General features: G+C 56.7%; 1 protein-coding gene across 1 annotated transcript; it reads left to right on the forward strand.

Annotated features, from left to right (window-relative positions):
- Nucleotides 1-2,025: 2,025 nt before the first annotated feature.
- On the forward strand, nt 2,026-14,176 carry LOC134525730 (uncharacterized). The gene is made up of 6 exons (XM_063356861.1): nt 2,026-2,159; nt 4,055-4,178; nt 9,674-9,758; nt 10,268-10,367; nt 10,561-10,747; nt 11,870-14,176. The coding sequence occupies exons 1-6, from the start codon at nt 2,026-2,028 to the stop codon at nt 12,215-12,217; spliced, it is 978 nt and encodes a 325-aa protein (XP_063212931.1). The 3' UTR covers nt 12,218-14,176.
- The last annotated feature ends 2,313 nt before the right edge of the window (nt 14,177-16,489 follow it).

The raw sequence follows: 16,489 nt of genomic DNA on the forward strand, positions 1-16,489 counted from the left end.
CGGGGGTCCCGACCCATCTCCCCTCTCCCACAGGGCCCATAGGGAGCGGCGGAGAGGAAAAGGAGCTGGCGGCTCTTTTTCCCTCTCTCATCTGTTCGATACAGTGACTTTTGAGGAAGATAAATTATTGAATGGGTGAAATCTTCTGTGAAGAGTAATAAAAATGTATCTTCAATTAGAATGTGCTGGGGCTTTTTACAGCACCTGAATGGGAGCTGCTCCTGCGGCAGATAGAGACCTCTCATCTCCTTTTCCTTTTCTTTTCTTTTTCTTTCTTTTTTTTTTTTTTCCTCTTTTTTTTCTCCCCAAGATCGTTGTTCCTTCCCTGCTCAAGAATGAGCTGTACGGGAATAGACCCGCACCCCAGCAGCAGGCAGGAGCCGTGCCAGCGGGGGGGAAGGGATGATCTCTTTTAAACCAAGAACTGGCCAGCAGTGAAAAAGGTATTTTTTTTTTTTGGGGTGTTTGTTTTTTAATTTTTAATAGCTCTGCTTTTTTGATTTTTGGAGCCAGTATTTTGGTTTAGTGCATTGCTTTGTCCCTCGTAGTACAGGCTGTAGCTTAATGGGATTCTGTGTTAATAAAAGAATATTCATTCTCTGTCTCTTACTTCTTCCTTTGGTCATAGTCAAATGAGTAGAGCATGTCATTAACGGGCTGGGGGCACCGGAGCGTGCCTGGGTGCGATGGGGCCCCCATCGCTGGTGCGATGGCTCACTCCGACCGATGCTTGCATTCCTTTTCCTTGTGTCTTTACAGCTGTTGGGTTTTTTTTCCTTCCCCAAAAGGTGGTCCCTGCAGCATTCCCACCCTTCCGGGACAGAGATGCCGAGCACTTGGCTTTGTGGTCTGCTGCTTCGCCAGGCGGCTCCCGGGATTCACCCAGTCACCTTGGGCAGCCCGAGGCGTGGGACGGTGAGTTCTGGGGCGCTGGTTTCGATGCTGCCCATCACCCAGCAGCCCGGCAAAGGTCTGTGGCTGCAGGACCACCAAGAAAAGTCACTGCTGGAGGCAAAACCCTCTGCCAGGGTCTCCTCGGGGTGCTGAGATCATCCCAACTGCTCCTGTGATGGCGAACAACCAAACCGCTTCCCCTCCTAAGGGTAAAAGCACCAAAGCTCGTCCGGAGCGGCGTCACAGCCCCTTCATGACTGTGAATTTGGGGGCAGGGGGAAAGAAGTGATTTATATGTATAGTTGGGATTTTATTTGCATTTTAAATCGCACTCTCTGCTAAACTAATGGACCCCCTATTTATAGATGACTCCAACATAAAGTGACTGCTAATTACTACAATTAATATAGCGTTAAAGGCTTGCCAGCCAACTCCACTGCAACTTGTATCGCCTACTCATTTTCAATTAAGGCACATTGACAAGTAAAATACGCAGTTATTAAGAGCAGAGCCCTGTTGTGTAATTACATTTTTTCTAAGGTCATCAATCTCCTGCGATATTCATTTTTGCTCCCGATGGCCGGAGTGGAGACAGTTTTGAGGACAGCCCATCGGGGGACATTTAGGGAAAGCAAAAAAAGGTGGGCTTTTTTAGTTTCATGGTGCCCTCAGGTTGAGGTGTGCACATCCTTGGAGGGGCATCCTTGGATAACCCATAGGACCATCGCATCTGTGGCCAACGGGTGCCCTGCTAAGCACGTCCCTGCCGTGCTGCGCCCCTGGGTGCTCTGCCTGCCTGCGAGATCTTTCTGTGTTAGGGTCAGGCAGAAAAGCCCTATGTTTGCGGAGCTCTCAAGTCAGCACTATCCCACTTTAATCAAGTTTCTGCGGTTCATCCCCACATTTATTATTATTTCCTGAGCTCTTTGGAGACACCCAGGCTGGGCTGCCTCTTGAATAGGGCTTTTTCCTCCCCCGTGACCAGGGCGCAGGACGGGAAGGGCTCCGGGCCGTACCCTGTGCACTTTTTGGGGTCAGAGGGAAAGCAGAGGAGCTGGGGGGGATGGAGTCCCCCCTTTGCTTTCCTCGCTGGGGAGCCAGAGTCCCCTCCTGGGCCAGGGATTACGGCGAATGCCAATAAAAAGGCTGAATCCTCAAGTTGGGTCTGTGTACATTAATGCAAGCCCCCAGCGGCACCCGTCTCTCCTGCCCTGGGTCCAGGCCTTGCTTGTTCGCTGGTTTGTGTACTTTTTGGCTGAGTGTTGGTAAAGGCGCTACCAGCCATGGATGGGGCAACCGCTCTGTAGAGCAAAAGGAGAATAAATAAAGAAAAGTCAGTATAAAAAGAGGCTTAACTGCAAACAAGCAAGCAAACACCCAGAGCAGCGAAGGAGCATCGGCTCCCTAATGCCTCCAGCAGCAGCTGGTGAAATCATGCGCAAAATATTGCAGCATTAGGGCACACGCGGCGACAAGGTGTAGCGCTGTGATTATAATAAAGACAGACACGGGCCTTTAACACTTTCAAGCTGATGCTTTGATTGACTGCCTGCGACGCGGTGCTGGCAAAGCGGCTGGAGCCTGCTGATTGCCGGCGTCTGCCCGCTGCGGGCAGCGGGGAAGGAGGGCTGGGGCGGGGGCCGGTGCCTGCACGGGGCTCCCCCCATCGCTGGCTGCCCACTGGGTGAGCTGCCGGGCGGAGCTTGGATGTGCTGTGCGAGGCTCAGGGTCTAACCCAGCTCCCACCCATCCCACAGGTGTCCGGGAGCTAAAACTGTTGAGCTGTTCCTCACCCCCCTGCAATAAAGTCCCTCGAAGGCTTTGCGGGTCTTGCCTGGTTTACGTGTGGTTTTTGGCATTCTGGGAACTGAAGCTGCTTCTCTGAGCTCTGTCTCCTCCCTTTAGTCCGCGGTTTGGGTTTTGTCTCTGGACGCTGTGGAGTTCTGCATCTCCTCCGACTCCCTGGGCGCTTTCTGAGCCAGAACCGTTCGCCACGGCAGCTGCTCATCTGTGTCTAGCCGGGTATTACAGCGCTCCGCTGATTCCATAACTCCAGGGTTTAAGCACCCAGCATGGCCCTTAGCACTGAACAGCATAAATCTCCAGGTCCTTGTTTGCCTCTGGCTTTATTGACACAGGGAGGAACGGCCGGGGCCACGTGTGAGGAATGAAGATGTCCGAGGAGCCCTGTGCGGAGGGATGGCCAGCAGCACATGGTGTTTGTTTGGGCTTTGGGACACCTTTCTGCTGCTCCCTGGAAGGGGATGGCTTCTGCCTTGGATGGCAAATGCAGGAGTAGGACCTCATCCAGCCCTGGCTCACCAGATGGGGGTTTTTGATGTTTAGATCCTTGCAATGCAGCGGGAATTTGTAGGGACTGCACCGTGGGGTAGGACTGCTGTACGAACAAGGCTGGCTGTTCTGGTGTCTCCCCTGCAAACGCCGTGTCCTGCAGAGATGTCCCGCGAGAGCCGGGCATGTGGCTGTCAGCACAGCTCAGCAGAAACTCCCCCAAACCCCGTGGCCCTTCCCAGCCGGCTGCCCCCTCCGCTCCCCATCCCCAGCGCAGTCCTGGTGTTCCCATGGGCTGGAGCAGCCCAGCGGTGGGCACACGGGGCTGTGGCCGTGGTGGCCGTGCTCTTCCCTCGTGCCCTCTTGAGGTTGCCGTGAACTATGGATGGGCCCCGGAGAGGAGCAAGACGGGCCCGGCATTCCCCGTGCTGGGACAGGTTGCTCTCTCGTTGGTTTGCCCGCCGTTTTGCCTTCTGCAGTAATCCCCTAGCTCCCCTCTATCCCTCCCGTACACACAAGCACGTTTGCTCTTTCATAGACGGGAACGGAGTCCCTGCATGGGCTGTAGCAAGCCTGGCTCTTGAGGTGGGGGCAGCCAGACCCGAGCGAGAGGGGCAATGCCACCCGGGAGCACGGGCACGCATGAGGACCGTGCCCTGGTGCCCGAGGAGGCAGAAAGCCCGTCCAGCAGCCCAAGGGGTGGTAGGGTGCCCCATCCCTCCCCATCCCTCCTGGATGTGTCCCTTCTCGCTGCTTTGTAGTAGCTATGGATAAGGTTTTCTCAGATTTATGGCGCTTTTGAGGAGGTTTCTAGGAAGAGATGCCTTGTGCCCGCTAAATTACCAACATCTCTCTCTCCTCTCCCCAGGGCTCAGCTCCATGGCTTGACTGACACAAAAGCGTTCCAGCGTCAGAGACTGAGAGAGACAAACGAGCAATTTGCCAGGAAATTATCCTTTGGGATTCCTCGTCTCTCCAGTCGGTTTAATTGGGTGAGCTCAGGGTGGCTTTAATTGCTGTGCTCAATGCGCAGCTTCACCCCCTCCTCTCTTTTTTTGTCCCCCATCTCTCTCCTTCTCCCTCCTCCTTCCCGGCACCATTTATCTTCCTGCTCCTACAGTATCTCCCCTTCTTGTTTTTTCCCCAATATCTCTTGGAAATGGTGACAAGCTGAAAGCTGAAATGCAGTTCGAGTCCCTCGCGGCTGACAGGTTCTTTAAGACTTTCGTGCTTCCCAGAGGGTGATGAACTGGCGCAGAGGTGCCTTGGATTCGCCTGGGGGATTTGCGATGGCTGCGGCAGTGAGTGGCAAAGCATCTGTTGGTGGTTGTGTGCCGTTTGGTGAAGGTGGTGATGTCTGGAGGGGTTGGAGGCTGTGTTTTCACATGAGTCACCCCTCCTGCCCGTGTCCTTTGGGGCTGGCATCTCCCAAATGTGCCCTGGCATGGGCTGAGGTTGCAGCAGAGGTTGTAACAACCCGGTATGGGACTGGGAGCCCCTGGCTGTGGCTGGAGCATGGAAGATGCTCCCTTACCCCTGCTCCTGCTTCCCAGTTGCTCATAATATTCTCAAGGGGTTGGAGACCATGTGGGGTTGGTGGTCATCAGGTTGGCATATGGCAACTGCAGTGCACAAACTACACCCACTCAGTTGGTCTTGGCTTTTGCTTGGTCTCATCCCAGAATTACCTTCAGGGCATTTGCAGGGTCAGATTCTCAGCGGTGTGAATCAGGAGCATCCTGGAGCGCTCCCTGCTACGGGAGGGTGGTACAGCAAAGGGCTTGCCTAAACGGCGCTGGGGAGGCCCGCAAGGACATGGGGGGATGGAGGCAGTTGAAGTCCATCTTCCCCTCCTTCCTCTGTGGCCTGGGGGCCTTCTACTTGTTGCCAACATCTCCCTCCTCTCTCCTTTGCCTTCGCCAGAAGACCCCCCCCTGCTCCCCCCGCCCAGCCTGGCTGCAGTGCTCCGCTGCCCATGAAGGCAAAGCTCATTGCCGGGGAGTTCGCAGCGCGTTTCAGATCCGTGTCTGAATTTTATGTAGTGTTTGGAAATGAGAGGGAATAAGCAAGCCCACTCCGTGGCCGGCAGACGCCAGATTTGTGGCTCGCTCGTGGTCCCCAAGGACGCAGCACGAGCATCCAAGCAGCACATGCAGCACTGTGATGAATGAGGGATAATTTAAAATGGCAGCTGAAGTCCAAATTCTGTTTGTAATAAATACATAAACCAGTTAAAAATAAATTGATTAGCCAAGGATATCCTCTTAACACTCTTTAAACTCTAACATCTGTTTGTAATAAATAATTCAAGCGGTAGATATTAATGAGGAGGCCAGGCACGGTGGGAGAGAAGGCTGCTCAGAAGCTCCGCAGAGACGCGGGGCTGCCAAGAACCAGGGGCCGGAGGCGCGGCGGTGGCTGCGGCCACGTCTGTGTGCTTTCCTGGGGGCTCGCCCCGTGCGTGGCAGCAACACGCGTGTCCAGCCGCGTCCCCGTTGCCAGGGGTGTGATTGCAGAGCAGAGAAGCTGCGCGGCAGCACACGTGTGCTTGGCGTGCTCCCGCCCGGCACGGCACAACCTGGTCCTTGCGTGCGGCCACACGCAGCCCCGGCCTACGTGGTGCTGTGTCCCTGCTGACCGCGGAGCTTGTTGCATTCGGTACGTGCGCACTGTGGGCGCGGTTGGTGTGGAAGTTGCACACACATGTGTGTTCTGGCACATCCCTGTCCTGCTGTGGGATCCGGGGGAGCAGGGGGGTACCCAGCCTCCCTGCCCGGGCTGGCCGGTCCCCCCAGCTTTGCCTCCGGCAGCCCTGGCTGTGGGCAGCAGAACTGGCTGTCACAGCCTGATAATTGCCGGGTTTCTCCTTTTTTAATCAGTGCTAACAGCTGCTGTGCCCAACGCACGAGGGGCTGCTCCTGGCACTCGTCGTGAGCCGTCAGCCCAGGAGCGTCTCCCCGATGAGTCGAGGAGCCAGCTGGAATCGGACCAAGGCTGAGAGTGAGTAACGCGCTGGGGGGAGTGGGGGGCACCCGCAGCTCCAGATTGGAGGGACGGGGATGAGGGATGGACCCTCTGGTACCCAACCAGGCTGCTCGTGGTCCTCCAGCTGAGCCAGTGCTGATGGCGTCGCTCTGTCTGTGGGAAGAGCAAGTCCTTCAGCGTGGATACGTCAGGAGAGGCTGCACAGCTCCCAGTTCAGCCAGTTCTGCGCCGGTCTTGCAGGCAGGGCCAGAGCTGGATGGGACCAGAGGCAGGCGAATGCTGGAGCATCAGCCCAGGCGAGGAGCCACGTGCCAGGGTGACGGGTGCCCTGGCGGGGTCTGTCCTGCTGCAGTCTCCGGGGCTGTGTTTCAGTTCCCCCTCGGCAGATGGGGAGCAGGCGGGTGCCCGTGGGCAGGGACGTGCTGCGGGTCGCTGGGGCAGAGCTGGCTCTGGGTGTTAAGGGTCTGAATCGCTGCGGTAATGAGTTGCTCAGTCTGACAGTTGGTTAGGCCGGTGGTTCCGCTGCTGTCCCATGGCTGTGCTGCGGTCGCAGAGCCACATCCCGCCCAGCACCTCCTGGACATCTCCCATGGGGTCAAATCCAGTCTTGGTGTAAGTTTTTATTGCTTCCTGCAGTCCCTGCTCCCATGGGCTCCAGCTGCTGTTGGCTTTCAGCTGAATGAGCAAGAACCAAGTTTACTGCCCTAAAAACTTGGTTCCGAATGCATTGATTGCCCTTTCCCTCTCCAAGCTAGCGGATATGTTGCCCGTGAAGAGAGGACATCCAAGGGCTCAGCGCTCTGCCATGGCTTGTGGGGACAGGACTTTCCCAAACTACCTCTTGGCGATGCAGTGGTGCTTGCACCGAGGTTTCCCCCTTGCGCACGTGGACCTTCTTGTGCAAACCTGGGCATCGCTGCACTGTGAGGCCACCCAAACCCAGCAGCAGCTGGGGCGGTTTATTGTTACTGTGAAATAGCGGCCGATGATTGCAGTGTTAATCAGGCTCTTTATGGCCCTCTGTGAAGCTACCCGCATGAAATATTTTGCCTCCTGTATTTTCTGCTGCTCTTTCAAGCTGTTCGGCTTCAGCCGTAGGGTCAGCCAGCAGCCTCCCGCGGGAGCAGGCATCCCCATCGCTTTGGGTGGCTTGTCCCCTGGCTGGCATCTCCCCCAGGGAGCAACAGGGTTCCTGGCAGGAAAAATGAGTGAAGGGTCTCAGTCTTGCCCCTGAACCTCTGAGGAGGACCCAGGCCTGGCAGACGGTCAGAGGGACAGAGTGGGCGGGAGGGAGATGGGCTTTGTGCGTGGTTGTCACCTCCTTGTCCCCCAGGTGTGAGGCTGGTCTCTAACTCGGTTCCCAGCCTGCCGCCTCCGAGCATCGGTCCCTGCCGCTCCATCCTCCGCCAAAACAGCTCCCTGAGCTCCCGAGGCTGTGACGAGGTGTTCCTCCCATTAATCACCCCCTCCCATCCATGTCTGCCCAGGAATTAAACTCATTTGTCACTGCTGCCCTGTTCCCCCCCGCCCTCTCCCAGCGCGCTCGTCTCGCAGGGCCGGCTGCTTGTGGCAGCCCCACAGCCTGTGTGTCCCGATGTCCTCAGGCACCGCAGGTGTTATCCTGTCTCCATCTGCTTAGAAACATCCTAGGGCATGCACGGAGCCATTTCTTCTGGCCCCCACCTCCACGGCCCCATCACAAGTTGGGACCCGCCACGACCGGCCGCGTTCAGAGGCAGCCCCTGAGCCCGGCACTCGCTGACGCCGATGCACCAGGGCTGAGCGAGCCTGAGCCGACCCATTTCCTGCACCAAAACCCGCTGGCAAATGCCAATGAGCCTCTTCTATCCTCCCTTTCCCAGGGCTGAAGTGGCAATTTGGCCTGAGTTGTTCTATAGCCCAAGCCTGAGCGTTTCACCCCCCCGTGCCCCACGCCGAGCCTCAGCCGGGAGCGTCGCTGGCAGAGTCACGGGTTCGTTCCCGGCCTCCTCCGTCCCCCCGTGCTGCGCTACCCCGCCACGCTCGCTCCAACCCGCTCTCTGCCGGCATCGCTCTCTGCCTTGCAGCACAGCCCCTGGGAACGTTCCCCCGGCAGCCAGCAAGAGCTGCTCGTTAATTAGCCTCCCGTTACTCCCGAGCATCCCCTGCAATAACACACAGCTCCTGCCTTTTAACTACCTACAAGTAATCACTCAGTCTCCAATAAAAAGGGAAAGAACAAGCCCTTGGTCGTGTTGTTAGCAATAATTTTCCTGGCTGTTAACCTGCTCCCGTACTCTTAATTTTTCTCTGCGAAGCCCCAGATGCGGTGGGGAAGGACGGGAGCCAAGCGTGGCTACGATCCTGCCGCTGACTTGCTGCCAGCCGGCCATCCCCACGCATTTAGCAGTTCCAATTCCTCCCTGCCCATCCCACGGACTGATTTTTAAGGGCACGGAGGGTGCATCCATGCGGGTCTGTGCAAGGGAGACTCCCCGTTGCCGAGGCTCCGAATTTCTAGGAGAAAAGATGGAAAATGTGAATGACTGCGATGGAGGTTTTTTTTGCATTAGTCCTAGAAATCCCGTATCGGCCTCAGAAAGGCAGTCGCTGCCCCTAAGCATCATAGAGCACAAGGAAAATACAGTCCTGTCCGAGACGTCAGCCTTGCCGGGCTGTTCCTAACGAGCTGGCTGTTTTCTTCTCTTGTCGCCTGTAAATCCCCGACACGCTTAAAGCCTCTCTCCTGATAGGGAGCCTAACGCCTGAGCCCTGAATAAACCTGCTCAAACTCTCCGGCTTAGCACGCCGAATGTAATGTTCTTAGCCAGCCTCATCGCGGCAAATCTCCATATTTCTCAGGGATAAACACTCACCTCTCTCCTCCCTCCGTCTTCTGCTTTAGGACTGATTTTCCCGGCGCGGGTGCGGCGTCGGGCTGTAATTGCTGGAGGGATGCTGAGGCCACCAAAAAAGTCTCTTTGTTTCGCCCTACCCCCTCTCTCGCAGGGGGGTCACACACCCGGCGGTGTTTGCAAACAGCTCTTTCTTTAATGGGAAAGGGTTTTACAAAGAAAAGAGCCGGGGGAAATACCCCGGAGCACCTTTCAGCGGGGCTGGTCCCGTCCGGCGGTGGAGGTGGGAGGATGCTGGTGAGCCTGGCAGCCAGTGACGGCCGCTGAGGTCGCTGCACTGTGGACGCGGCGATGCTGAGCCCAGGACTGGGATCTCCGTGGGCTCCCAGGCATCGTCGTACCAGTAAACAGCCGTCGGTGGTGGTGTGACAGTCTGTCCTGGGTGGGCTGCTCTCCTCTGAGGTTCCTACCAAGGGTCTGGGATCACTTGTGCTGGCTCAGGCAGGAGCTGCTCAGTTTTACATCAATTCACCTGCATTGCTGGTGCTGCCTTTTGAATTTCAGATACAAACGGAGCTGAAATCCCCACCCTGGCTGATGCCACTGCATTTCCCCAAGCTGCTACCGGTGTGGAAAACCAAACAGGACTCAAAACCCGTGCACCATAGAAGGCTGCATCGAAGCAGGGCCCAGCTGAGCAAGCTCGGAGCCATTCTGGTCTTGCAAACGTCTGGAGTTGTGCTGTAAAACAAGGTGTGTTGGGGCAGGGTTCGTCTGAGGCTGTTTCAGCAACCTGGGTTGGTCCCAAGAGAGGTGCCGGGCTGGCACGGTGCTACCGGGGGGCCAGTAGTGGTCTCCCTCCTGCTGCATGGGGGCTTGTGCTGCTGCGTGGCTGCAAAAGCGGTGGGTTGGAGCTGTGGCCATGGGCTACATTTGCCCACAGGCTACATTTGCCCATGGGCCAGTGATGCTCACAGCTCTCCAGCCCCATCCCGGTGTGGAGCATGGGTGGACAAGGGGGAAAAGAGCTGCTGGAAGGGGAGAGACTGGGGGGGCTGGTGGGAGGAGGAGAGAGACGGGCAGGGATTGTTCCTAAAGCACTGGGTGGGGGAATGAGGATGTAAATCACCAGAATTGGCAAGGGACAGGCCATAAAGTAAAAATAAAAAGGTATTATAATTTATGATGCACAGTAAAAATATCCTGGGAACTGGGTTATGAAGAAGAATTCATTCTCTCGCCAACTCTGCGTATCTTTAAAGATGATAAACGACATTATGATTCTTCCTTATATCTGAGAGCTGGAAAATTCACTCCACCTTGGAGCTCTGACCACGTCCCCTCCGTGCTCCTGCTCCCCAGGTGAGACAGGCTGCTGAGCCCTGACCTGGCACAGTCACCCTGCGGGGAACACGCAGGTCCCCCAGAGCTGGGCTGGGGACGCCGCTCTTGGAGCGCCGTGCCTGGGGTGCCAGAGCAGAGCAGCCATCCGCCCACACAACGCACTGAGTTGCGTGTGGCCTCGGCATTGCGTGTGTACCTGTGTCTGTTATAGGGCTGCAGCCAGGACTTCTGCCAACGCGTCTGGGGGCTGTGTGTCCCTCCCAGCCGCAGACACAGATCCTCCTGCCCACCTTGAGCGGGTGCTGTTGTCCTCTGCGTGGTGCAGATGGTGTCCAAGTGTTTCCAGATACCACGGCAGAGCTGATCAGAGGAACCCCTGGATCACCATCCTGTACAGGGTGTGAGTATTTGGGGTGAGTGGGGGAAATTTCCGTTACCCCGTAGAGCCGTGGGGCCTTTGAACCCAGACCCTGATCCAGAGGGAGAGGAGGGCGCGGACCACTTCCAGGTGATGGAGCTGCTCAGCCACGTGCTGGGGCTGGCTCCGACTGCAGCGTCAGGAGTTGGCCTCTACCCAGCTAAACGCTGTGGGGCAGCATATAAATGTGGATTAGTTGTTCACAAGGTGGATTTAAAGAGTTAGGAGAGGAGAATGAAGCCAAAACTTTCGTTAAACCGGCACAGGCAGCCTTGGCATCTCTTCCCTCCCCTCTGCACAAAGCCAGCCCGCTGGATTTCTTCTTTGATAAGAGCCCTTGATGCCTCCGTGCCTCCAGGCACTGAATAAAAGGCTTTAATTACCCACTGCCAGGCACCGGCAGCGCTGCTGTCAGCAGGGAGGTGCCTTCTGCCCACACCTTGGGAAGGAAAAACTTCCTACAAAAGGAGCCATTCCCGTTTCATGTGCAGAAGAGTCCTCTCCTCCGCCGGCTGCTCTGGAGCTGGTGGGCAGAGCCCCTGCTCGGCCCTCCACACCTCCAGGATGCATTTTTCAGGGAAGTGGTTTCCCTCTGCTCGCTTTCTTCCATCTCTGGAGTAATTTCTTGTCCTTCCTAAAGGATGTGGCTGCAGCAGAGCAGCTCGTGCGAGCTCCTTGCATGGCTGGGGCATGGGCTCTGTGGGCTTCCTGCCTGCGGGTGGCTCTTTATGGTGGGGTTTCAAGGCACCACCTTGCTGAGTCCACCAGTACCGACGCCTTCTGCGCAGTGGTGGACACTGGACCTCTCCCGGCGGTGCTGTCTGCCCCGGCACAACGCGGTTGCATGGCGCTTGCAGGCTGGCCGTGCAGCAATGCCTCCCGCTAACGGGTGGGCATCCCCACGGATGGGTTTTCAGTGGGATAAGCGGGATGAGATGGAGCCTGCGCCCAGCAACTGCATCACCCCAAACTCTCTCGCTGCCCCAGCGCAGGGAACAGCAGGTCGCTTGTGCCTGGCGAGGCAAGCGCTCAGGGGACTCCCGTCTTTCACCAAAAATTCTTATTAGGAAGGAGATAATAAATGTCATTTTTATCACTCCAGGTGAGCGCTGCGAAGGTCAGGAGCTGTCAGCTCAGCTGCCTGCCGACCGATTCACCCGCTTGGGCTGGCTGCGAGGCTTCCTCGGCACCTGGAAATTTCCAGCCTTTCCCAAGCCCATCGGCAATGCAGCCAGCTCCGCTGCCGGCGGCCGGCCGGGAACACCTCCCCGGTGCTCCTGCTGAAGCCCCGCTGCGGGATATGGTCTCCATCCCTGCAGGGCGGAGCGGGGCCGGGGGCGAAGGCAATTGCTTCCAGCAGCAAATCCTCATGGGGACCCACAAACCCCGCTGCTGCCAGGCGCCCTGGTCTCTCCTGGATCCCCTCCTCTGCTCATGCAAAACCTATTAAGCCAAGAAGAGCCTCGAGTATTCCCCAAATGAGTCATTAACCAGGTCCTGGTAACAGGTGTTCCTTTAAAAAGGCCTCCGAAGTCTTCAGAAACAAGGGGAGCGGGAGTGCTTGGCTTTAATCATACACCAAAAGCAGATTCATTTTCACAGCGGGATGGCAAGCTGCCTCTTCCGATAAAAACACACAGTACCGTGGGGAGGTGTGTGCTCCGGTTCCAGCTGCAGAGGGACCGTGTGCCCAGCCGGCGCTCTGCCTTCACCACTTGTAATTTCTTAATCTAGTTTTGGAATATTTTATTACTCCCGGCTCTCATCTGCTTTTTGTTTGGCGTGGCGCTCCTTCTTCCCTCCTCCCTTCTCGCTCCAATTAAATTACGTGCTGCAACCCATGGCTTTCACCTGGGGCTGCTCCACCTTCTGCTCATCCGTCTCGGCACGCGATGCCAGCCAGCGTGGCGTGCCCGGGGCTGGGGGGCAGAAAAAGGGACTGTGTGGCATCCTCCAGGCCATGGTCCCTGATGGAGATGCTCTTCTTTTAGGCATTCCAAACCATGGGAGTCCCGGTGCTGTGCCTGCATCCCAAGCCCTGCTCTGATGGGCACCTTCACCCCCCTTTGGGTTCCCCGGCCCAAAGTCCAAGCACGGGGGTGAGTTCAGCCCCGCCGGGGGAGTAGCATGAACCGTCTGAAAGCAGAATCGGTGTTTTCTAAGTTGTATCAGAGAATCTGCTCCTGTCTCTGCAGTTATCCTCTAAAAAAAGTCGTTATTTCCAAGCAAGTGATGGATGTGACAGCAGGAATGCCCCCCGCCGCCGCCCCTCCTGCTGCCTGGCTCTGCCTTCCCTGCCCCAAGGTTTTCGCCTGCTTTTGTCCATCTGCCGCAGCGAGGACGCTGTTGGGGACAGGCAGTGACGCTGCTGGGGCTGCGAACTCAGCTGTTGATCAGACACTCCCCATCTTCCCGGTCCTTCCCTGAGGACCGCAGCCCACTGAGCACGAGGGACCGATGTGGTGTGCTGGCTCCGGCTGCTCATTCCAGCAATTACCGGAGTATCCGTGCGGTGGGGGAAAGATTTAGGAGCTACAAGTGAAGAGGGGAGGGGGTGGCTCAGGCAGGGAAGGTGGATTTGGCACCGTTCATGCCCCTGCAAGGAGGTGGTGGAGCCAAAATGTCCTTTGAGCCCTGCATTTGAGCCCATCCGGGCCGTCCCAAATGATATTGGCTCTATTCCCCATTTCCTGCTAGCCGGGAGCCCATCCCCAAGGAGTCATGGCTGGGCTCTGCTGCCTTCCAGCCATGCGAAGGGGCTGGAGGTGGCTCCCCATGCCACACTCCCGTCCCCATCCCCTGCACCGCTGCTCCCTGTCTCCGCTGTGTTTCCACTTTGCTGCTCGGCATCCGCAGGTGCGGGTGCACCCATCGATTCCCCGACGGCTGCGCAAGACGATCCCATGCAGCCGGTGCCGGAGCCGCCCAGTGAGTCCCCCCGCCACCCCCTCCTCCGCTCTCAGGGCCGTATCCCCGTGGGATGCACCCCTTGGGGGCTGATTTAAGAGCCACGAGGCTGCCTTTGCATAGAAGTTATTAAGAAGTCACCCAAAGCCACCCATCCCGCAGCCTGTCATAACCCCGGGGGTCCCTTCCCGGGGTCTGGATCCTCTGAAATCGATGTCGAAGGTGTGGAGCAGCTGAGGGAGGCGGCAGGGAGAGGCTGTTGCGATGCATCGGCTTGTTCTGGAAAGGGGCTGTGGCCACTTTTCTGCAGAGAAAGACGGAGAATTTTCCGCATTTTTATTAACTTGAATTTTAGCTGAAGAAACGAGAGGGGGTAAAGACACTAAGGATGTTTGGCAGCTGAGCGCAGACCCCTTCCTGCCTCCCGATGGCTTCTCAGCCACAGGGATTCGAGCTTTTGATTTCATTTTGCTGCCACCAATAAAACACACGTCGAAGGGGAATTGTGGGGCAGAGGGAGGGAGGGAAGAGGAGCATCACGAGCTGGGAACCAGTGCAGAAGCGGAGGGTGGGGACCAGTCCCATCGGTAACGGTTAAAGAGGGAGTGAGTAATAAACAGGGGTGGTGGATATTTGGCAAGATAAATGGTGCGCAGAAAATACGCTTCTTGCAAACTTCATGGGGATAAAAATGATTTAAAGAGACGCCGTCAAGATAAAAATCATATCTATTCAAGAACAGCTCCTTACAAGTGTTATTAATAGTACCCGAGATATTGTTACGCTGGGAAGGACTTTAAAATATTGTGTTTGCTTTCCGCTGTCGGCGCTGCTGGGTTTAATTTCTGCAGTGCGCTCGGCCGAAGAGTGCAACGCTGCCTGGGCTGCTCGGCGGCGGGCGTTGGAGCGAAGGCGAGATGGCAGGGTCACACAAGCCCTGGTTGCCCTGAATTCAGCTCCTCGGCATCCCTGGGGACATGGTTTTGGGGTGCGGATGCATTTCTGTGCCCTGTGCTCCGGCCGTGAGCATCTCCTGCATGCCGAGCCACCCTTGCACGGTGATGGTGAGGGCTGGGTAGACGCAGCGGGTACTTTGCTGTGTTCATCCTGATGCTGCCGGACCCTTACATGGAGCCTTTCCCCCCTGGAACCCCATAACCAGAGCCAGGCTGGGGGGAGACATCAGTGAAAGCCTCCGAGCACCGGTGCCTTCCCCGCATCCCTTGGGAAGCTGCGCTTTGACTGCTGGATGAAAGGCTTCTCCGGCATCACAGACCTCCTCCCGGGGTGTTTAATTACAGGCTGTGATCCACTTGTCTCCTAATCTTCTCTTCGCCAACATCAAGGCGCCGCTCACCCGGGTCCCCAGGCCCCACTCGTCAGCGCTTGTGGGATCTGGGTCTCCATCGTGGTGGTTCCTCCGATGGACAGGGAGCAGGGAGTGGGGCAGGGGAGCTGGAGCTCCGTGTGGAGATGTTGGCTCCAGCACAGGAGCGGGGACAGGCTGACGTCCCACTGTGTCCAAAGAAACGTGTAGGGGAATCTCTGCTGCAGTTTGATGGAAACTTGGCAATAGGGGAAACCGAGCCGTCCCCAGTTTCTCCTGCTTCCCCCCAGCCCGGTGGCAGGGGTGGCTGACTCCACCACCCCATTTGCAGCTCCGGACTCGGAGGCTGGGAGGGAACACGGGGGTCGGAGGGATGGGACGAGGTTGAGCTTTGCTCCTGCCTCTTCCCAAAGAGCCCAGACTTCCCCGTCTGCCTCCCTCTCCGCTCCTTAACCCTCCGCGGAGCTTCTCCTCCCGCCCAGCCTAAATCGCTCCATCTCTGACCCCCCCGTTACTCCTTTCCTTGCACCCGGGGGACGGATTGTACCTCTCCTCTCCCGCAGCCCTCCTGCGTCTTGGAAAGTCGTGATCGTGTCTCCCCTCTGTCTTCTTCGAACCGCTCAACCCCGCTGCTCTCCATCCCTGCCCGCGGGTCTCCCTGTGCGTCTGTCCCCCCGTCCCAAATCATTTCTGTTGCTCTCTCTGGGCTCGTTCCCAGCGCTTGACATCTTTCAGCCACGTGAAGATTCATTTTTGCTGCCTGGCCCGCTGGTAACGCCGGGAAAAGGGGGATCACTGCTGTATTTTAAGCCGACTGGCTTGAAAGCTGTGAAAGCAGAACTGAGAATTTAATGGCACGTTAAATATACGGCTGATTGTTAGGTACAATTCTGATTTCAAAGCAAATACGGGCTTGGGAATTAAGGATGAAGATGAGTTTCACTACAAGGTAAATAAAAATTAACTGATGGTGATATAAATATACCCGCGGATTAAAAGCGGGCATGTGTTTTTTGAAATACACTCAATTAGAGAAGTGAGAGTTTGGGGTTATTTTTAATAAAAGCTTCATAAACATGGCAAAATTTCGAGGACTTACAAACAATAAAAGTACCCCCAGCTCCAATATCTAACTCTGGATGTTTATGACTGTTTAGTGCTCCTCGCATAAAATAAAAGCACCGCCACAAATTAAGCCGGTTGCTTTTGCTGCCTCTTGTCCCTGATCTCTGCAGGCGGCTCTAAACCCTGCCCGGGAGTGAGGAGGCAGCGAGGGGACACCGGGACACCCCTGGGGACGATGCCTGGCTCGCTGCGACATGGAGAGGTGGCCCGAGCTGGGAAATGGGGCGGAATGGAGTAATTGCAGGAATTAATTAGGCAGGGCCACCCCTCGCATGCAAGTCCCTGGGTGTGGGTGCAATTAAGCATCCCCCTAATGATGCTCTCGCGGGGTTTATTTATACTCGAGGGTGTTTGGAGTGAGGA

Source organism: Chroicocephalus ridibundus, chromosome 20, assembly GCF_963924245.1.
Source record: "Chroicocephalus ridibundus chromosome 20, bChrRid1.1, whole genome shotgun sequence".
In the NCBI taxonomy this organism is placed as follows: Eukaryota; Metazoa; Chordata; class Aves; order Charadriiformes; family Laridae; genus Chroicocephalus; species Chroicocephalus ridibundus.